The sequence below is a fragment of the Dinoponera quadriceps genome, unplaced genomic scaffold (assembly GCF_001313825.1).
Source record: "Dinoponera quadriceps isolate SergipeBrazil2010 unplaced genomic scaffold, ASM131382v1 scaffold5230, whole genome shotgun sequence".
NCBI classification, from domain to species: Eukaryota; Metazoa; Arthropoda; class Insecta; order Hymenoptera; family Formicidae; genus Dinoponera; species Dinoponera quadriceps.
In genome coordinates, this window is record NW_014559346.1 from 597,158 (window position 1) to 620,466 (window position 23,309).

Here is a 23,309-nt window from a genome sequence, read left to right on the forward strand (position 1 = left end):
TCTCTCCCGTTCAACTTACATCGCAGAACATTCTGTAGTAACAACTGTCCGAGACGGTATTCATATTTTTCATTAGGATGGAGTTATCCGACGATTCAGCGGCGACGGGTGAAGCGTTGTTGGCGCAGGTGTCGCTCCCTTCCAGCATAATCCGCGGCTGGAAGAAAAATATAATGGAGATCGCCCGTTATTTTGCCGCAAGGAAGTTTCGCGTCGCAATTTCTTCGGCGGTTAGAAAATGTGTAAGATCTGGGAAATCCCCCCCCCCCCNGAAGCAAGTTGATAACCGACGTTACATTTTCTTTCGCGCGATTCTGCTGGTATAAGAAACGCGTTAACAACTAGACTGTTTTAACCTTTTCTTGAAAAAGATAATTTTGCTTATACGTTACGAATTGAGAAGACCTCGCTGTCTGAATTTACTCACCAGTGGCGACAGCACCGTGATGAACGTCAGGAACACGATGATGGAAGCGACGCCTCGCGCGACGCCGCGATTTTCGAAGATATGCAGGGCTGCGCTTCTCATCCACGCCGGTACTCTCTGTAAGAAGTACACGATGACTTCTGTTCCTCCCCTCTCTTCTCTCTCTCTCTCTCCTTCCCTCCTTTTTCATCCGCTAATTAAATCTGATAAATTCACAATTAACGCAGTCCCTGCGGGGAGTCCTATTGCAAAATCGACGGACGCGCAACGACAAGGATCGATGGTTTAAGCAGCGACCTGGAATTCTGCCACCTGATCAAGGTCAAGAGGAAGTGGCATGTTTCCAAAGAGCCATCGATCGGTTACAGGATACGTGTTGTATCTCGCGATTTATTCAATTCATCGCGTATTCACGTATATATATATCATATATGTACGTGTCCCAAGACAATATATTTTCGCGTCTCTCGCGCGGCAAACGAGATAATGAGAAAGTGTAAACGCGAGATCCCTCGAGATCCCGAGCACGTCGTGGAAGACTCGTCGCGGAACTCTCACCTCGTTCTTCTCCGCCAACAGAATACCGTTGACCATGGCTATCAGCAGTATGCTAATCGCGGTGCTGGCGTAGAAATATTCGTTTCTGTAAAAGACGGAAGAGGAAGACGCATGGAAGTCTGAACTCTCTGCTTCTGGGAAACGCACTAGTGTTTATTTATTTATGTACGCGACACGCATAGAAATTTCTCAAGGTTTTCCCCGATATTGCATTTAGATTCGGAATAGAATGGTCCAAAGTTGCTTTAGAGTTAACCCGCTACGGTACCAGCTGGAAATTCCCATTTTATCCCCCAAAGCATGGGATGAAACTTCCCTCACACAATGATGATTGGCTGTGTGCTTGCTTTTGCCTTCTAACCAGAACCTGCGTAGGGATTTTCCAACTAGGTTCCAATTGTTTAGGGAAGTTTCTCTGAGAAGGATCCCAAGAAATTTTCTATGCGAGACATTCTCTACATCGACCGAGCGTCAGGTCGTTTTTTATAAAAAGAAGCTTGTTAATATCGAAACGCTCGAGTGTCAACGATAAAACGGGAGTTGACGTGCATCCTTATAAGCGCGTAATATTATTTAACATTAAATAATACTTCTGAAATATTAATAGATGGTTAGATGTCCATCCCGAATAATATTTAAAACATAATATTATTTAATGTTATTGTAATATTATATATTTTTATAATACGTCAAGAATATTATGTGAAGCGGATTTCTGTAACATCGAAAAATATTGCATAACATTAGAATACTATAAGAATATTATTTCAATAATATTTAATGATATTCACATAATATTCTAGGAAGATTACGCGCTTATAGGGATATTGTAGCGCGACTATAAAAATTGCAAAGACGTCGCGCGGCTTACAGAAGGCAGAATTTGTATTGGACATGTGGTGGTATTTACCCGGCGAGGCCGGTGATGGCCATCGCAACCACGACGACCATGTAGACGAAACCGGAACACACGAAGTAAGCCGAGAGCATCCTGTCCCTCTCGCGCGAGTACTGCAACAGGTTATTAAAACAATTGCGATGCTGCGTATTGTTTCACCCTGTTTGTAATACCGCACGCCCGCCGCATAACGGATGCGCCCTTAACCGCAGCTTTTCCGATGCGATGCATACAATTCGACGCAGCGGGTAACTTCAACCGCGACAGAAATGCGGATTTTCATTTAAAGCCGATCACGACGCGCGCGCGGGACTCGAAATCAGCGTCGGAATCGGGATAATCCAAACGCGCGAATTAACCAAAATGAAATTTAAACGGACTTCTATTAGAGCGCGGATTACCGCCCTGATCGTGTTTAATTATATACACGCACTGTGCACACTTTGTCGAGATAGTTTGCTGCTGTAATTACAGTCCTCGTCCAGCGCTTGTCTCGTTAAATTAAATCCCGTCCCCGTAAAATCGAGAAAAGGTAATAATAATTCGGACAGAAATATTCTGTAAACATGTAATATTATTTAATATTAAGTAATGTTTCTGGAATATTAATAGATGGTTATACGTCCGCTCCTAATAATATTTAAAAAGTAATATTATTTAATGTTATTGTATAATATTATATGTTATTTTATAATATTATATACTCTTTAAATACTCAACTCTATGTATATATATAATATATATAATTGTAGTTTTCTTATTTCAAATATATTGCAATACCAATCATTTTATTATATAAATAAAGTCGAAAGAATTTTGTGTAAAAATACGTTTTATACTAAAAATATGATATATATGTGTATATATATATATTTTTTTTTTATTTATATATTTTTCTATATTATTTTTTCTTCAATATTCTAAGAACATTTTTATAATATGCCAAGAATATTATGTGAAGTGGACGTATAGTATCAATAGAACATTCTTATAATATTAAAAAATATCACACAACATTCTTAGAATATTATAAGAATATTATTTTAATATTGAATAATATTCACATAATATTTTAAGAATATATCGCGCTTGTAGGGTACATCGTTGCGTCAAAGTGAGAAAAAGATCGCCGTGAAGTTCCCGGGGATGGGGATGGTTCCCGGAGAAATTATCAGTAGAAGTGAAATCAAGCAAGTGACGTGGGCATTTTGGTTGAATTTTAGGATATTCAGATGTGAAACCTTTTCCTCGACGTCCGGTCTTCGAAACGTCAATATGAAGGGTGTACAATGCTCCGCTCTCAGGCGATCTATGCTCCTAGCGTCGATCGCTCGCATCAAGTACTCGTTCACCTCGTCTTCGGGATCCTTCTCACCCTCGCGTGAACTACTCTCGCCGAAGCCTAATCTACTGAAAGTGTTAGAACATTTATTTTCAGACTATTTGCGACAAGCGTTTTATCGTTTTATCGTATTTTGCAGCAACAGAAAAAGAGGTATAATTTGGAAATCATTCATTGATATATAAAATATTGATATATCATCGATGATTATAATAGTTGCGATTATTTTTTAATCGCCACAGAATTAGGATAATTTGAACGTCGAGATCTCTAATCGAGAAGAGGGCAATTTACTTTTACAATAATGTAAATTGACAATAATATAAATTACATTTAATATAAATTAAATTTGCTTTCGAACGATTATATTCTCTGTGATCTCCATTATTTCTGCGATCTCCATTATCTCAATACGATTAAAAGAGAGGTCAAAGTATCCGTTTTAGTCAATGGAACGTTAAAATGCCAATCAATTAAGTCAGAAGAAATGTTCTTGTATCAGCATGATATCCGTAAATTAATTTAATCGCCATTTCGTTCGCTCTCTAATTTTTGATAAATTGAACGAAACGAGGCTCAAGTAACGGGACTATATTGCGTGATAACTAAGAGGAGAGGATCAAGTGACGACAACAATAAAAGAGTTCTTACTTAGTCTGTTTTCCGTGTTGCGAGCCGTGACCCATAACTCTCATTTCTTTGGACACATTTCCATTCGCCGGGAAGCCCTTCCGTATCCCGGAAGTAGTTATGTTGTCCTTGAAAGTGTCTCCCGGGACAATTAGATAGGTACTGATATTATGGTCCTTCAGATACGCGTTCCTCTCACCCCCGCGACCCTCCTCGACCTCGTAATATCCGCCCAAGCAATCTAAGGTTTCTTTCGTGATGTGTACGCGTCTGCGAAATATCACACATACCGTCTCTGTCTAATATTAGCGTCATCGTAACTTTGCTGCTACATCGAACGAAGATTGCCTCTTAACGGGAAAATAGCAAATTTACCGCACACGCGTAATTCTCGGCCACGCGCGTCCTCGCTTCCTATTATTCAACATCGAATTTCACAAGAAATCGCGAAAGAAAAGTCCCTGTAAGCGCGTAATATTATTTAATATTAAGTAATATTTCTGGAATATTCACAGATGGTTATATATCCATCCCTAATAATATTTAAAAAGTATTAAGGAAACGCAGAAAAGACATAAGAAACACGTGTGATTCATCGCCATCAGTTAGAGCCGACTTAAAGGGAATGAAGTTCACTGGAGGAGGGCCGACAAACTTCGAGTACAAAATTGCCTGTACTCACCCGGGTATCCCTCCGCTCTCCATGTAATTGGCCAGGGTCACGTCGTTACTCCAAACATCGAATTGCCATTTCCTCAGTCCCAGAACACCGCAGTGAACTCGGCCCGTGTGAATGCCCACTCTCATATTCACGTTTACGGCCATTACCTCGCGAACCAATCTACAAGAGACACGGGGGGGGGGGTTTATTGATATTCCTATCTGTCGTTACGGACGGAATGGAGGACAGACGGACAGACAACGACGGATTCCAGCCAAAGTTGAAATTTCTTCGCCGTTAAAAGTGTGTTTACTACAGGGGGATCACGACGGTCCTCGAGGAGGTTATCGACAAACTTGGAGAGAGTGATTTCGCGTCTCCACTGTGTCGGCCGGTTTGTAAAAGGAAGGGAAGAGGGATTGTTTACGCGCTTCCGATTCTTCCGTGACAATGGAATGGAACGTGGCTCGTGGCTTGTTTTCGTGCACGCCGCAATCGCGTTCCCTTCTACTCTTCTCTACCCTTTTTATTTCCTTTTTATCGTTTTACCACAGTCTTTTCGCGGGTGTTCGACTAAATCGAAATTTTTGATTCCACGTTGAACCTTTAATTCTACAACGGTAGGAGCTGAGATGGCAAAATAGAATGGATTTCAATTCTAATATAGTTACAGTGATTTACATAACAGTTACAATAATTTGACCCTACTTTGATCCTGATGACGGTGATGTCGCAAATTTTCTTCCCGCTGTTTCGACGTCAAAATAGGTCGTTCAAGGTGGGCATTAAATCTCGAATCTTTACACTGAGAAAAAAATCTAATATTGACGAACATTCGTTTACATATTTTTCCTCTCAGTGTGTAGAATTGAAAGTTCAAGAGGGAAAAATTAATGAAAAATTTCAGGGATCGTAATTGATTTGTCTTTTGTAATTCGACTGTGATCGGTCAACTTCTTAAGTCTCGAATTTTCATCGTAGACCCCGTTTTACTCGTGGGGTGAATTTTATCCACGTGGCCGGTGACCTGTGGACGCGTGGAGCTTTTAACGTATATCGACCTCATTTGTGAACATGTATGCTATATTCTCTCTTTCTCTCTCTCGCTCGTTCGCTCTCTCCAAGGAAATCTTCCTTTGGACGATGAAACGTGTTTTATGAAAGCACGAACTAAACGAACGAGGGAGGAGGGAAGGGGGGGAAGGATATGTCGGGAGAATACAGCCGTGTTGGAAGTTCCACGGAGCATCTTTATTGCAGGGCTGTTATTTTGGTCCGTTTAATCCGTGTTTCAGCACAGTCTTTGAGACACTTTATTCCCGAGCATATTTCCTCCTCCCACGCGTCTCCCTCGTTCGATTTGACGATGCGACGGGGAACATTGCGCGGATCTTTCTCGTTGGATTGGGACGCGAGATCGAATTACTTTCGTTATTTTATTATCTCGAATGTGGATCGTTCGAGCGCGTAGCTGCGGAGCATTCGGTTCCGCGCTCGGATCTGTCATCACGTGTCGTTCTTAACCCGGGAATAGTCGCCCGGGGTCGTTTTCTGACCTCAGCGATCGGAAAATGAAGCTCCCGTCGCGGTGGATTTTTTCTTACCGATCGTGAACTAATATGTATCTTTGATTTAGACTGAACTTTGATTTAGATTAAACAACAATAAATCATACAGCAATCGATAATGTTATATTCCGTTAGTAATAGCGGTTTCTAATTGAAGTCTAAATGATCGGTCAGGTGAGCGTTTACGTAAAAAAAGAAAAGAAAAGTGATCATCCCCGGGTTAACAAGCGGCGGCGTGACGCACAGTAACGACGTTGATTTTTTGACGATGCTGAATAAAGCGGGTAACGAAGTTGTCATCGTGTGGGAGATAAAAGCGCGCGTGCAGACTTACGTTATCGCATCGATCATGTCCAGTCCCATCTCTACGCAACAATAAGCGTGATCGGGCCGCGGATCCGGAAGTCCGGAAACGCAGTAATAGCAGTCTCCGAGGAGCTTTATCCTGAGGCAGTGGTGCTCAGCGGCTAGCCTGTCGAACCTGCCGGATATTTTTCTCGAGAATTTCACGTCACCGCTTTGCATACGCCGCGTTTACATTTCGCCGCAACTCATTTCGAAATTCCGGCGTTAATGCGGCGCGATCGAATAAGCGGGGCTGGTAAATACAATATCCGCGTCGAGTTAATTCAAGATGACGGGGAGACGGAGCGTCAACAAAAGTGGCGCGACACCGACGATAATCGGCCGATAATCGATTTATTCAGATCAGATATTCAGCAACGCGCCGCGCTACGTTCTGCGGCGGCGCGTATTTATGCGAAATTAATTCCGGCCGCCGGAAGGACGATATTAATACTTCACAGTGCGGCGCAAATCCGCGTACATACATAGCGCGTATTATATTAAACTAGTTCGGCGTGACAAACGCTAAATAACACTCCTGATGGAATTACGGGCACTGCGAGCTCGGAATGTGGTAATTAGATTACTCAGTAATAAATGTTACGGCCAAGTCTATGGGTGTGATAAATCGGTGATGATTTTTTGGGATTCATTATTTATACTGGAACGTTATATATATATGTATAACAACCTCCAGCGTTTATACAATATATATTGTGAATATACACGTATAGTTATGTTTATCTTGTATAGAAAATATCCATAAATTCGAAGCTTTGTTTGCTCTCTCTCTCTCTCTCTCTCTCTTTCTTTCTGTCTCGTTTAATATAACACAAGGATCACGTGATACACGAGCTTCAACCAATTTTTCTGGTAATATTGTAGTCGGAGAAGCGCCATCTAATACTCTTCCCGGAAATTGCTTTGACATTATTTATACATTAAGCTCTTCCCTGCCACTTATCCTCGAACGGTTCTTTCGGAGGGTTCGTTCTCGCGTTTTCTCTCTGTAGCAACGAAAGCGTTTCGCATTCGCGAAATCGCATTAAAGTGATCTCGATGCGCGGCTAAGAAGTTGAAATGATTAAGGACCTAAGTGAATTACAAATTTACCATCATCAGTATGCAAATACCTTTTTTCACACGCAAGTTTTTATTCCTTCCGCGTTAATTTTTCCTGTGACGTGCAATTAAAAATTCTCCAATAACATGCCGTATAATATTATTTAATGTTAACCGCGAGCGTTCGGACTCGTGCTCGACGGAATTGACGTTGGAAACACGACGTTGAGCGAAACGCTATTCGGGAAAGCGAGTTTCTCGCGCGACTTGAAAAACGTTACGTACGAATCTTATTCCCGCGTGAGCGCTTTCACGCAATCCAGATTCGCGTCGCACAGAAACGGTCGGATCAAAGGAACGTTCGTCGACATCACGCAATTCAATTTCGAGATTACAACACAAGGAGGCGACACGTACGTGAGATGCGCAAACGTGTGTCGAGGTCAGACCGCGCGACAAAACGCGACGCGATATTTCAAAGGGGATTTGTCGGATCTAAAGAGGATCCCGCAGATCGGAAACAAGAATGTTTACTGGGATATCAAGAGAATCGATGTGTGCCGGATTTGCGGGATGGGATGCGCCTGAAAACTCCTCGACGGCGGAAAAAAGAGCGGTAGGAAATCGACGTTCCGATCGAGTCGGAAATACCTGAGCGGTCGGACGCTCAAACTTCTCCTAAATGTCGCCGGGGTGGTTCGTGAAACGAGAACGGATGTCGATATATTCGCGACAGAACAACCGTGCGAATTTCTCGCGCGGTTTATTCGTGCGAAAGTACCGCATGGAAATCCGTTATTAATTTTTCATACGGTGACGTAAAACGGTGAAATTCGTCGCGCCTCTTACCGTGCAAAAAGTTCGTTGAGCAATCTGACGAGCTCTTCGGCAGTGCATTGATCGGAGAGCGAAGTGAATCCGCAGATGTCTGCGAATAGAATGCTGAAATATCGTCAAACAATGTTATATCACTGATGACTAATCATTTCAACACATTGTCGACTTATTTTTACGAGTATCGTAAGACCCGAGAGACGAAATCTTGGTTCTACGTTTAAAAGAGAAGTTAACAAGTGTCGGTATCGTTAAAATAAGGTTTTTACTAGTCTATAGGCCATTTAAATAGACGGGAGTTATCCTCAAGAGAGCTAAAAGCAACGTCAAAATTTCGACTCGGGTAAATACGACACGAATTTAATACAACAAAAATATATTCGAGGGGGAAGATTTTTTTTTTATCATTTTATTCTAAAGCCGACGAGCTACGCGGAACTACATCGGTACGATCGTGCGTGAGGGTGACGAAATACTGACGTGGAAACTGATTAAAGTTAAATGACATTTGCTCTTTGCAAATTTACCGGTCGAGTTAAATTGACCTGAGCTCGGCTAAGCGTGTACTAGATATCGGAAGTTCCGACGTTACGTCTGAACCCACTTCGTGCGAGTCCCACTTCGGGAGAATTCTCTCTCTCTCTCTCTCTCTCTGTGCAAGCGCGTGTATTTGCGTCAGCATCCACGGTAGCGTGATAAATCGTCTGGTTTCAAATTATCCGACATACGAGTACATAATTAAGCGATTATGCATGTAACCGTATGCATACGATACGTGCGATAATATTACTCGTAATAATAATAATTGCAGCGCTGTGACATCGCGACAACGCAACGGTAATTCTAACGAACCGTGTTAAATACGCCGGGCTGTGCTTCAAAACCGCCTCACGTACTGCGAAACACGTAGATTTTCGGAAATGCAAAGCTCGTCGTGTGACGCGTGAAAATAATAGAGAAGACTGAGAGAGGAATCCCGTTAAGATGTAATCATTTCGATCTTGACTACATTTTCCTCTGGTTTCAACCCGGAAAATAGCTGCAAGATACGACAGCGATATGCGTGTCGAGTTATTATCATTTGGCGCTATATATATGTTGAGAGAGAAAATATTGGAAAATGGGAAACATTTATTCGGCAGGTACTGGTAACGTCTATATGTACAAGGTGATTCACAAATGCATGCCCATATTTCAGGGGGTCAATCTACATGCTGAAATAAGTAAGAAACGTCGTATGAACATGTGTCCCACGTACCTTAGTTTTCGAGTTACGGATGATCAAGGAAAAACGTTCGAAATGCCCTCGCAGATCGTTCACTCGCGTCGAATACACGATAGATTTTACATGGCTCCGGAAATAAAAATCGAATGAATTGAGATGCCCGGTTCGATATCGATGGGTATTGGTTGCGAATATTAGACAAGGTCAAGACGTCAAGGCCGAAGTCGACGATCGTACCGAAGAGAATAAGGACTGCTCAGACGACTGCTCGCGCGCCATTGATATCAGACATACCTGACGTTCTCGTGTCTCTGAATGTAAATCTTGTGGAACATCGTGTCCTTCGGTTTCCCGGCGATGTCGGCCTTCATTTCCATGGCGACGTGCCTCGGCAGCACGCTGAGCAGCAGCCTCTCCTGCAAAATGCACGCACAATTAATATATAATTAATGCTCAAGTAGTGTCGCGGAATATTCGCGTTCGGCGTAATTTCGAAAGTACGAATTAACGACCCCGACTTTCACCGGGGGGTCAAAATGATAGCGGTGCAGCAGGTGAGATAAATGACTCAAGAGTCCGAGAGGCCTCAGTTTTCGAATCCCGGCGGTGATGAGTAAATTTCCCGAGTACAATTTAAATTGATAATAAATAATAAATTTAAATTAAACTAAGCAATTAAGGTCCCGTTCGCATATAATAATAATACATAATAATTAATAATAATTTAATAATATTTTTCTCAGCGTATATATTTCGCTATCGCCTCGGGTGAAAATACCTCCGCCTTTTTCGCCTGTTCCGTGCGAAATTGCGCTCCGTAAAATTTGAAGACAATATACCGCTCGACTGAGTTTTTCGACGAACGCAGAACCCCCCACCTGTACCTGTTGCTGATTCTCTCGCTGCGTGGTGAGACGAGCTTCGACACACTGCCGAGTCTCGAGGAACGCCTGTCTTTGCGCCAGTTCCCGTGGGTGATGCGTCAATGCGCCGGCCACGTTCGTCCCGCCGACCACCACGATCGAGCTCAACAGCTGTAGCAAAGATAAAGGTTTTTCTTTTTACGATCAGACTTGCCTGACACGTGCAAGACACTCCCAACCCTCTTCCCTGTTCATTTTAATTGGTCCCTGCGAGCGAGCGAGCGAGCGTCCGCCCGCGAAATTAGGTTGCGACTTTAACAGACAGAATAAGTAGGAGGAAAAAATTGGTCGGGAAGAATGCAAAATATTCTCCAAATTCATTCAGTGAAATAGATGGTCGAAAGATGGGTATCGATAGTTAAAGATCTTGATGAGCTGAAGATATACAGGTTGGAAGTCGATCTGATTTTTCGTTCAAATTAGTTTCGCGAATTTATAACGACGTGATTGTAACGGGCGTGTTCTTCGTTTTTGCGAACGGCGACGAAGAGGAACGAGGGAGAGAGAGAGAGTAGATTATCGATGTCACGGGGGTGAAGATATCATGAACGAGACTGCTAAGGAAAGCTTTAATACCGGATCAGTGGCCGTAAGCCGTGGGTCGGATGGGGGAGGAAAGGACGCGCCAGTAGGAAGAGAAAGTTTAATACTGGATTAGTAAAGTGAGGGTCGAGAGGATTAAAGGGGAGAACGAAGGTGGAAAGGATGAGTGCGGAATATCCTTTCGTCTAACGTCGTAAGTTGCGAAAACAAGGAGAAAGAGAGAGAGAGGGAGAAGGAGAAAGCGTCAATTGGAATAACAAAAGAGATCTCGGTTCCAGCGGCGAAAGTCAATGTAATTATACGAGGAACGTCAATGAGCGTTTGCCAGTAATAGACATTCCGTCCTTCCGCGCTTCTTTCCTCGACGTCGAACGACTACAGTCACATCGCGAGTCGGAATGTTGGTCTTATGTTTAAATTTGTAATTCTATGTCTCAATAGGAGGTAAGATGCCAAAGTAGATTTAATTCCAACGATATAATTTATTCTAAATACGATTATTCTAAATACTATATATATATATATACGGTATATTATTCGAGAAACTTTTGTAATAATGATGTCTTAAATTTTCGGTCTCGCCTTTTTCAGCGTCAAAATGTGTTACTTCGAAGTAGAATTAAAATTAAATCTATAGAATTAAAGATTGGAGGAAAGAGTTATTAAATAATAGTAGTGGCATCGTCAAAATGGGTTTTCACCGGTCGACGGGCTCGATTTGTTACAACTACCGCGTATGAAATATTACATAAGACCACTTCATCGATATATTATGCAGGAAGTGGGCACGAATAGGAAGCGTGGGTCGCCGCATTCTCGATAAATATCTCTCTCTTTCTCGAGTTCAGAGGCACCGATTACGACGACGTCCTTATTTTTAGACCCTGAAAGTCCCCGCCGGTGCTTCCTCGTTACGATCCGATAAACACAATGTGAAACGGAGGTGGATTAACAGCTGCCCTCGCTTTCTCCTTCATATTCTCGAGATACGGGCGTTTAAGGGACGGTTGACTTTACGAAGACGAAAATCGATGGCCAGACTCCCCCTCTCTCTCTCTCTCTCTCTCTCTTAGGTCGAATTAAAAGAGAGACCGGGCGGTTGAGAATTCTTTCGGGAGGGCGTAGGATCGCTCATCCTGGTGAGACTCGTTTACGCATTTAGTCAATATTTAAACAAGCTCGCGGCAATGTTTATGCGGCATGCCCTCGGGGCACAACCTCACCCCCCGTCGTCGCCGTTCACCACCTACCCCCAAAGGAACTCGTTATCGGAGTGTTTTAACAGGCACTCCCGCCTCTCGAGCTGCCTCGTCGACTAAATGACGAGGCCCTTGAAAAATTTGTCGCGCGCCTTTTGGCTAAGCGATTATTATTATTATTCCCCGCCCTTGGCGAAGTTCAGAATGCGGAAAATATGAGATCTGGCGCGCGAAGTCTTCGCTCTTGTATTCTTTTTCGTTTTTTTAATTTAGGACTTGCGCGGGCGCGTGTTTAGATTCAATCAATTTATGCTAATGTCCAAAGGCGGATCACAAAGACAGCGGTGGCAGAGCGCGGAGCAGCTTCGGAGGAGAGTAATATTGTGCTGTTTTATCGCGCACGAGTGCGCGGAGAAAACTATAAACTGAACATCGCGACGTTTCTCTCCTTGGTTTTGCGGGCGCGCGACGTGCCGGTGAACAATTCGGAAACTGAATATCAAAATGTCGCTTTTGGCTTCTCTTTCTCTCTCTCTCTCGCTCTTTTTTTTTTAAGTTTCTCAAATATATGAGTATTGGAATACGTGAATATTTGAAATTGAATATACGAATATCTCAAAGGGGTTTCTCTCACAAAGCATTCCCTCCACTTCTCTCTCTCTCTCTCTTTTTATTTACATTCATTTTTGTCGATCCTTTTTCACATGAATAAGAATTTAAGGTTCGATCTAAGTCTAACTTAGATTCGGTTATGGACTTAGTTTAGGATTTCGGCTCAGTTTAGATTTGAAAGTTTATATCAACAAATTTACAGCTGTCAATTCTTTCTGTTTTCCCTTAAGTTTTTCCTTATGTAACTTGAAGTTATTTTTTAATCCGCGCTCCACGGCGGGCCGCTTCATTCACTTCAGTTTTCTTTCGCTTTTCGCGCAATTATTTTTGTTGTATGTGATTTAGAATCAGCAGAATGTATTGTTATTTCTTTTCGACTCTACTGTGTATCTTGCTTGTCCTTAGGAAGCTTGTCCTAGGATGTAATAAACGCTGTTCTCTCTCTCTCGTCTCGTCTTGTCTAATGAAACTCCACGCCGATGGCGAGTTATTATCGGGACACCCCTTGTACGGGGCGGCGTGTACGTCGCGCGGCTCTTTGATCTACCTCGAAGGTCCGCGACTAATTAGAGGAAGGGGTTCGCCTGGTCGATCCATCCTGCTACGGCGGTGGCTCTTCAAAGGGAATCACCGACCGGCCTGCGAGGAATCGCTTCACGTCAGCCATACAACTTACTTGCAATCTTGGGCGGATTTATTCGCGCGACCACCTGTAGGATCGCCTTCCGGGCGATCTCTTGAAAGTCCTTCTTTTATTACTTTACGTACTGGCCTTTTTCGCCGGGGGACGGGAGGGAGGGAGAGAAGAGTCTCAGGTCCGTTCCTCAGTTGACTTAATTATGACGACTCCTTCTCGCTGCAAACGCGCCGGCGGACCGATCGATTTTTCAGCACGGACCACGAATAATATTTGACTGGCGGTGAAATCGTATCGAAGGGCGTTTTCCACAATTTGCTGAAAATCGAATATTCTCCCTTGCGAGAAGGTGACGGAGACCCTCCGAGTCCAGTTCTTGCAGTTTCAGCGGCGTTGTTTGCGTGATCGAGCGTTGTGTCACAGGAGGACCGGCCTGTCTCCGTTGACCAATCTCGGCTGCGCAAGCTCCCTCATCATTTCGTCCGATTGGTCGCGGGTAGACATCCGTCGCTGTATGATCGATTGACCAGGTTTCACGAGGCTGTAGCGGATGATATCAGTGCTGGACCATCAAAGAGGCACCGTTAGTTTCTTTTTCTTTTTTTTTTTGGATTGGATTATTCAGACCGTGTTTCGGCACTTCATCTTTCAAGCCAACCGCCGAGTCGCTTGCGATCGAGAAGTATTCATTCTTCATCACGCCTAACAATACGATGTAGAAATGATGGCTCGACTTTTTTACTCGGTTTCGCAAAAATTGTTCTTAAAGGGACAATTCGGGAGATAATCGCAAAGCAAAAGCGACGATGTACCTTCACAATTAAAAAGAAAAATAAAAAACCAAGAATCGTTAAAAAGCGAAATGTCGGCCCTCGAATTTAGTGCTTGAGGAAATCGGACATTTCATGCTTAATAAACCAATAACAGCGCCGCTTGCTCCGCCGAGCCACGTGTTTTCTTTCAACGCGCGATTCTCATCCAATCGTATCATGCGAGAGCGCAGCTTAACCGCTAATTTGGAAATTATGACGGACGATACTCTCCTCTTCGAGAGTTAATTAGAATTCCGCCAAAGCGGGCTACGAACGGAGTCGGCTGTTGCGGGAGAGTTAATTATTTAAAAGGCTACACGGACCCTCGAGAGATTCGCGGCCGACCCGCTCTACCCCCCACGGATCGTTGCAAATTTGGGGGGTGAATTCTACGAGGCACTGCTGAATATTACATGCCGGCCACCGCGCCGAACCGCCCCCGTGCACGAGGGAAAGAGAGAGAGAGGGGGAGAGATGTGGCCCCTTAGTCGATTTGTCCGTCGTAATAGAGATATAATTTCACAGGAAGGTCTCGAAAAGCACCGAATAAGAGACGCCTTTTCACACTCGGTCGACATCATTTTGGTATTAAAGTAAACGAGGTTGTTCCCGGTAGATTTTGATGGGCTGATTACAAGTCTGGCCCCGAAAATGTCGTATCACGTCGAGTTTCCGAGACATTCCTGCTTACTGCGTATGCACGTATATATTTAAACAATTTCACACAATCTTTTATATAATCTTTGGAAAATTGCATATAATCTTGAAACTTCGATATTTTCAAAATTCGAATATTCGGGTGTTGGAAATATTCGAAATTCCAGTGTCGAAGCCTCTGGAAGGAAAACACCAGCCGTATTAGTGACTTTTTTGTCTCTCCGATGTCTTCTAGAATTTCGAAAATTTCTCCTCTCTTTCGACGTATTTTCTCCGGAGGAAACTCCAACTGATCTGAGATTGCGATTTTCCGCGCGCGATTCTGCTGAAGGGAGAAAAACTACCGTTACAGACGAAACGCAAAGTGTGCGAGGCAAAAGCGAAAGAAGAAGAAGAAGAAGAACGCGCGGCGAACTGCCGTGACTCGGCGCGCTGCATTCAAGTTTCTACTACTCGAGCCCGCCCGACTGCGTCGGCCGTACGTTTCGCGCTTTCACTACTACCGATGTACACCCGCTCGCTCTCTCGCATCGACGACGTTTTCCCTTCGCTTCGCTCTTCACCGTGCTTTTCTTCCTTTTTCCCCCGGAAAACGTTGAAAGATTTCTCGCATCGAGCGCGCAGCACAGCCCCCCTCGCAGCTGCTTTATGCACTCTGCATTTCACGCTGCATCGTCGAATGCATATTACAGAATTCGTTCGAGAACTCGACCGGCTTCTTAATAAAAAAATATTCTCAGAGGGAGGAGCAATGTTTTTTTTTTTTTTTTTCTTATAAGTTGCAGCTTCCAAAGCCTGCGAAGAAAAAAACACAAGAAAAACGACAAGTCGTTCGCAGAAATAACAACGAAAGCCGAATTTCGAAGTAAGTCTCGGTCTATAATAGGTATTTTAAGCCTTAAGAAATTGACCAATCACGGTTAATTATTCTTTTAACATTCGATTGTAATTGGTCAATTTATTAAAGCTTAAAGGTTAAAACATCTATTGTAGACCAGAACTAAGTTCCGGTCCGATTCAAGGTTTCCTTTTTACTTTTTAAGTCACGGAGAAATACAAAATTGAGTGACGCACAGTCGACTGAATCGACAGAATCGCAAATCTTCGGATGATTTCCGGGAATCCAATCTGGTGAAATCGGTTTCAAGTAACACGTCATGTTCGCTTTTTTTCTTCTTTTTTGATTTTATTCCGCTAAGGGTTTACACCCTTATCGTCATCGTGCGGATTTGCCGACGTAACCGAACACGCTTCCGATGCACGGCGATATTTTTACGACGAGCGATCCGTCAGGATTATCGATGAACCTGATGCGAAAGGACGTGTCACCGTCGTTTTCGTGACGGCCGATGCACGTATGTCGATAGATAAAGCGCGCGCTTTCCAGCCCGAAACACCTCGCGTCTCTCTCCTTTCTCTGTGACATTTTTCGTGTTACCTACGCAACTTTAACGCATCATTCATCTTCGTCGCAGAGAAAGAAAGTTGAAAGGAAATGGGAAAGTTTGCGTATAAACATGATTCGATTATATTTTTTTATATAACAGCGCACGAATATTAATTCTCCCTCTCTCTCGCTTTCTTTAATTCTCCAACCTGCGTTTTTCATTATTTCCATATCTCGCGCACCGAGGAATTAAAATAGCATATCGATATTTATGCTCGCATATCCGAACGTCTCGATCAAACCAGGGAAAAATCGGGCTGTTTACACGGTGCGCTTTTCACGATGCGCATTACGTTGCGGATATTACATAGCGTCCGACGATAATGAAAATAAATGAGAAAATGCTCTCGGTGAAATTGAAGCACGCCGCGGTATCACCGTGAAGGCCGCTTCGCGTGAGTTTCATCTGTCGGACGCAGCATGCAGTTACGCGGGAAATGGGGAATCGCGCAGTTAAGACGGTTGGCCCCGTAAATTTACTTCTTTGAGAAATTTCTTCTCGAATTTTAACTATATGCCGATCGAGCAAAGCACATCTAAAATTGGTAAAAAGTTGACCGATCAGACCTCGACGCGATTTCCGCTCCGCGAAACCGCGAGGATTCGCTTCGGGGATGCGCGCGCCGGCCGACTCGGGTTTACGTTTCACTGCTAAAATGAACGGATACGCGCTCGTTGCGATTCGTTAGGATTACTCAGGCGACTCCCGAGTTGAAGATAAACAATTGTTTCACGCTCCGAGAGCATCGAGTTGCACGAGTGAAACGAGGAGGGGACGTTTGCTGCGTTGCGCGGCATTTATTACCATTCAGGGCGCGACGAACTTGATAACGAACTTTTCATCATTATTACGAACATATCGCGAAGTTCGCATATTGCTTTGTTTGTTCGTCGTGTTGCTTATCTCGCTTATCAGCCGGTGAACACGTTCACCGTAAATTCCGTGTACACACGGAAGCCTTCGACGATACAGCGTCCTTGATTCAGCTTTACTTTTGTATTTTAGATCTGTAACACGTGGCGTGAATATTTCAAATTAATAATTCACGTCTTTGCTCGATTAACGCGATGGGTCGAGCTAATCAAGGGTTTTTTTTACTTAAAAAAAAATCGCTTTTTTTTCTTTGCATAATTTTGAAGCCTCAGGCATGTAGATCGTTGTGCCAAAGCTATAAAGTCGAATTCGGAAAATTGGTGGAATTACAAGCGATGATTCGTAGATTTATCGCATGTAATTGGCTCATTGATTTCTTTTATTTTAAAAGAAATTTGGACATGCATTTAGATAGCCCTCCACTGAAAATCCTATTTTCTACCGTAACGAATGAAGTAGAGCGCAAAATGTATGTGTTTCATTTTCGAAAAACGCGTAAACAGCGCACGCAGATTAATATCTCTTTACCATTCATATTGTATTAGGTGGGGTGGTAGGAGGATTACCTCGAAGACAAATGTTTCGTGCATTTTATAATTAATTTTTTATAATTAATTTATATCCCGCCTCTCTTCTCCGTGAAGAGAAGAAAATTTCACATGGTCCCTTTTAAGGTCTCGTCGTTACCTCAGCCTCGGCCGGACGTTCCATTTAGCGTGGCTTTTATCTCTCCTCCTCTTGCTTCTTTTCTCCCTTGACATCTTCAGACAGGGTTCCGCGATTTTACCCGGGGGAACCCGATACCGGTTCGTGGCGATCGGATTTCTCGTTACACGATTTCGCGTCATAATTAAAGGGCCGCTTGCAACATGCTGCTCCGTCTTTGTTTCGATTTCCTACCTCGTCAATGCGCTCGTAAACGCGCAAATTCTGCCCGACGTGTCGTGACGTTTCTATCTTTTCCCAATTATCTTCGACAAACATATTCAGAAGCTGCCGGAATCCGCGAAAGTGCGCCGAGAAATTCGCCCTTTCTTGTCGCAGAGCAGCGAGCTCGGCGTAACAGCGACGCATGTATATATATATATAATATATTTTTTTAATTATTACGGTATAGAAATGAATATAAGAGGGTCAGAATATCATTAAAGTTTCCACCGGTACAGAAACGCGCGAGAGAAATAACAAGTCGCACGCGACGTTATTCCTCCCGCGAGGTGCGCCCTATATTCGTCTGAAAATTCAATTGCGCTCCCTTTATTATGCCGATATTATAACTCTTTCCCCCCTCCCCATCCCTCCTTCTCTCTCTCTCTTTCTCTGTCTTTTACGTGCGCATGCGTGATTTCTCCTCTTTGAGCGCGACAGCTGTTCATCTCCGATTCGAAAAATGACACATCCGAGTGACATGACGCGTTATTTTGCGCTGATCCGTTACGTCACCCGGTAGTTTACACATTGCTATATTCGGGCCGAATTATTTTAGTAACAAAATCGATAGTTGCCGCAGCTGTTAAGATATATACACACACATACACAGGTCGGGCGACCCTTCAGGATGATTCTCGGCCTCACCGGCGTCGTCGTCGTCGTAAAGCTTACCGTCCACGAGACAAAGTCGTGCACCCGCGCACGCAATGCTTTTTGGAGTGAAAAAAGATCGGGTCGTCGAGTGGATGGCCGAGATAAGGGTCAAAACATCGGACCAACCTCTCTCTTTCCCCCTTCCTCCCATTCTCCTTCATCCCCTCCCTCTCTCCCCCTTGATTTCACTTCGCTGGCTTTTTTCCGCGGAAAAACGGTAGAAAAGGAATAGTCAGAGGAGAGACGAGAAACCCCCGTCGTCCTCCCGCGGGAGATAGCGGAATTCATAATGACCCCACTTATCGGGGCCGTCCCACGCGAAACGGTAAACCCTTTCCCCGCTTATTAATCCACTGGTGGACGCGCCACGTGACAAATGACGTCGCCGGTCAGACCCGTGAACCACCACCACCGGCATCGAATGGCTGGCTTCGTGTTTTCCCCTCTTTAAAAACAGACATGTTATTTCGCAGTTGTTGCCCGTTTTCCGCACGCACTGAGAGAAAAATCTAATTACTTTCGGGGAAAACAATATCCCCCCTTTCTTTTTTTTCTTTCATTTCAACCACAAAACCACAAAAAAACGGCAGAAACGTGCGTATAAGTTTATTGTGACTGACACTACGGTAAAACTCACTCACTGGAAAAATAATTCCCTCGACTAGTTTTGTGGTTAAAATGAGAAAAAAGGCTCGTTTGCGTAAAAAAAAAAAAGAAAAGGTGGTCGTTCCCGAGTTAAAAAAAGGAAATGTTACTTCGATATTTCCTCCTTCGGCGCGGATTAAACGTATGACCGCGGCATGTGTGTCGTAAAACACTCGTTTCTAATGAAAGAGAACGCCGGTCGGACTGAAACGAAACGACGCGAGAGAGGATCTCGCGCATCGACACACACACACACATACACGCAACATTCCACTCTTTCTTTCTCTTATTCCCCCATCACCCCTTTTCCCTTTCAATCGAGATTAATTTTTCCCGTTCGTCGTTCGAGGACGAACGCAGAGACAGAAAGGGCCGTAACGTGCGCACCGTTTGTGCGATCACTATTACACGACTCGGCCCGGAATGTCTTTTGTAACGCGCGAGACGTCTCATAACAGCGATATATGACGACGCATTCAGGTATTCGTCGACTCCGTCGGATCCGATGTCAAGGACCGAGTATGTGCGATTGATCGGGCGCACATTCGTCCTCATTCGTCTCTCGAAAGAAGGCGCTTCCGGCCGGAGACGCGAATCGCTCAGAAATATTCCGCGCGTTTCCCCACGCGTGGAAAAAAATTCAGATGAAACGTTAGAATTAAATTAAAAAATGATTAATAATGAATTGACAAATTAAAGAGTAAAAAGTACAATCTTAAATCAAGAATAGATATTCTCATGTGTAAGTAAGAATGTTATTATAATTTTCTTTGAAGATTTTTGGTCGCAAATTGAGTTCAAGCGCAATACTCGCGTTGATATAAGTTCAAATCGAGACTCAAAGGTCTCCTAAGAAGATTATGATAAGATCATGTTTATGAGAATATCTACTCTTGATTTAAGACTAATCTTTTTTTTTTCCGTACAGCTCGAAGTGGAAGTGGACGGAAATGCGTGGGCGGAAAATCCCGTCTCGCCGTCGCTAAATCCTTCTCGTGCGCTTTTAATTTTTAACCGAGCAGTCGATCAATTCGACGCGTTAATGAACGCATCGACGAGTAGAAATCGAACGGTTCGTCGCGCGTCGACGGTTTAATTTGCGCGACGAAAAGCAGAAACAACGGGGAAAAAAGTCAAATGGGAAGTCAAGGGGGAGAAAAAGAGCCGGACTCCCGCGACTCGCTCGAGCGAGTCGTTCGACTTAAGCGAGCCCGTCGTTATCGAACGCGCCGAGCGTTTATTTCATTTCACTTAGGATTTACTTCGTTTGTCTTCCATCCTTCCCCGTTCTTCGTTTTCATTCATCCTCGCCGGGTCTTACTTTTTTATTTATTCCTTTTATTTTTTTACTTTTCTTCCTTTACTTTTATTTACTTCTCCCCCGTTTTTTTCGCGACACTCCCCCTCCAATATTCACATCGCCATTTGAACCGACGGCGGAAAATCGAGGCTCGCGTCTCGTTTATTTGCCTCGTCTCTTTTGCATTTCCGCCGCCTTTATTTCCGGCGCTCGACTTCACTCCGACTCCGTGCCGCAAATAAACGGCAGCTGTGCGATATCAGAAATTGTCACGGTTCTCTTTTCGCGTTTCCGGCCGATTAAGCGGCGCAACGGCTCTCTCTCGCGGCTTCGAGTGATTTCGCGCGCAAAGTACGCACGTACTTGCGATCATCTTCGTCGCCGATCGAATAATCCCAATCGAGAGCCACCTGGCGAATAAACACGGCAAATAAAATTGCATCGAAGGTCGAATCGTTTCCCGTAATCGTGCGGAGAAATACAGCGCTTCGAGCTTTACGGGCGAAAAATTTCCACGTAAATCCCTTTGTCTTGCTTCCTTGCACGATTTCGCACGAGAGGACATCCCGGTAAGCAGGAAATCGTTTATACAACGTTATCACAATGATATTTCGTAACGTGTAACCTTTTCAAATACGTAGTCCTTAATGTTGTACACAACGTTACTGTTAACAATAATATTTGACCGAAACGTTAAAAATAATGTTTCTATACCATAATTTCTACGCTATAATTCTGATATTTAAATATATAATAAATTATCAAGCAACAGTTTAAAAACATTTATAAGATATTGTGTCAAAATGTTGATAAAATCCGCATGAAATCAATGTTTTGAAAAATTTATTTGACGTTTCTTACTTACCAGGTCATCCGTCTCACACCGAGAGAAAAAGATTTTTCTCTCTCTCGCACGTCATACACGTCGTTAGGTACAACTCATACCGCGTGTTTCCCCAAACGTGAAAATTCGAAACTTCCGATAGTTCCCTGATGGGGGGGGGGGGGGGGCAAATAGATTCTCGTTAATAACAGATTTACTTTTCCGCCTCTTTCTCTCTCTCTCTCTTCGAGCAGCGAGGCAAGCCGAAGGATGTTTTATTCAATGTGCCGGTCGCACGCCGAGCTTTTCATATTGACGACACTCGATTACATCGATAACGAGATTTCGCGTATAATGACTTATGAACGCTCCCCATAAATGTGGAATCCTTCTCATACTCGTACACCCACACGTGTCTTCTCGATGGAAGACGAAAGATAAGAATGGAATAATAGAAGACCGTAAAGAAATGTTGTAGAGTGGCAAATCGATCGGTGGATCTCCGAATGTTCTCAGAATCTTCAGAATTTACGCGTTCCGCTAGAGAGAGGTAACAAATAATAATAATAATAATAATAATAAGGACGAGGATAATATTACACATATCCGAACTTTTTCGGAGCTCTTTCGGAATTCGATTCTGCAGATCTCTTCGCGGATCTCTCCTCGGGCTCGAAGATACTCGAATCCTTCGCGAAACGGGCCTCGATTAATTCGAGCTTTCGCAGGAGCGAGCGCAAGGAGGATTAACCGTAATACCCGCCGATCGATCGGACAAATCTCGCGATAATTCGGTACGGAAAATTGAGACGCTGCAAATGGGGATAATTATCGGGCGTGAATGCGTCGGATTCGCTGCTGCATGCGCGACGCGCCATCAATGCCATACATCATTTAGCCGTGGCAACATATTTCGCTTCGCGCTGAACGCGCGAATAATATCAAGCGGATACATCGCCGGCGTGTCTGCCGTTGTATTTCACGATAATACATCATTAACATTGAAATATCTTAATTCATCCGCCGACGAGCGGATTTATTTTCACTCCCGTGCATAATAAACGGCAAAAATCCGCACGAACGCTCGGGGCGTTTTGCGCCTGTTAATTAAGCGCTAATTAGAGGGCGAGCGCGGGTTGTCGGGCGATGTTGAAAACGAGATTTCGCGTTGTTAGCGAACTCCTCGTTCTCGATACTCCGTAATCCCGTGTCTCCGTAGAGGAAACGTAAGAGGAAGAAAAACCGTGCAGCGTTGCAAAATCGAGAACGTGAAAGAGCGATCGATACGTGGAAACAGCCGCCACTTTCCGTACCGCAAAGAGATTCGTTATCGCGAAGATACGCGCGTATCATAAAGTGCGCGTCCGTAAAAGGCGTGCGGGCGTGCGATATACGGCGTTATCGATACTTTTACGGGTCGTGAAGGGTTAACGTATCGATGCGCAACAAAGTGTTGCTAAATCAAAGGCCGTGTATTTGCTGGAAGGGATGCGTTAGAATGAAAATATCACCACCTTTCCGAAAAGAAAACTTTGTTTTTCTAATCACTTGGAACGAAACCTCTTCGTGGAAAACTCTGTATTTCCACATATTTCTATACATATGTACATATATGTGCGTGTGTTATATATATTTAACGCAGACGTTGCACTCGAGGCACGAAATAGGTCAGTTAGGCGAGGACAAAAGAGACGTTAATCACC

The 23,309-nt window shown here is 43.7% G+C and overlaps 2 protein-coding genes across 2 annotated transcripts in view; one reads left to right on the forward strand and one right to left on the reverse strand.

Moving 5' to 3' along the window:
* LOC106750327 (adenylate cyclase type 6-like) overlaps positions 1 to 23,309 on the reverse strand; it is a 73,543-nt gene that overhangs the window by 18,914 nt on the left and 31,320 nt on the right. Inside the window, exons 7-17 of the mRNA XM_014630596.1 lie at positions 10,435 to 10,584; positions 9,845 to 9,966; positions 8,341 to 8,433; positions 6,419 to 6,565; positions 4,538 to 4,696; positions 3,877 to 4,125; positions 3,125 to 3,293; positions 1,896 to 1,996; positions 986 to 1,070; positions 428 to 544; positions 20 to 157 (exon numbers count right to left, since the gene is read on the reverse strand). Coding sequence (XP_014486082.1) covers positions 20 to 157; positions 428 to 544; positions 986 to 1,070; positions 1,896 to 1,996; positions 3,125 to 3,293; positions 3,877 to 4,125; positions 4,538 to 4,696; positions 6,419 to 6,565; positions 8,341 to 8,433; positions 9,845 to 9,966; positions 10,435 to 10,584 — 1,530 coding nt within the window. The remainder of the gene's footprint in view (positions 1 to 19; positions 158 to 427; positions 545 to 985; positions 1,071 to 1,895; positions 1,997 to 3,124; positions 3,294 to 3,876; positions 4,126 to 4,537; positions 4,697 to 6,418; positions 6,566 to 8,340; positions 8,434 to 9,844; positions 9,967 to 10,434; positions 10,585 to 23,309) is intronic.
* Positions 1 to 23,309, forward strand: part of LOC106750328 — a 76,345-nt gene that overhangs the window by 8,849 nt on the left and 44,187 nt on the right. The gene's annotated exons all lie outside the window — the stretch shown is intronic.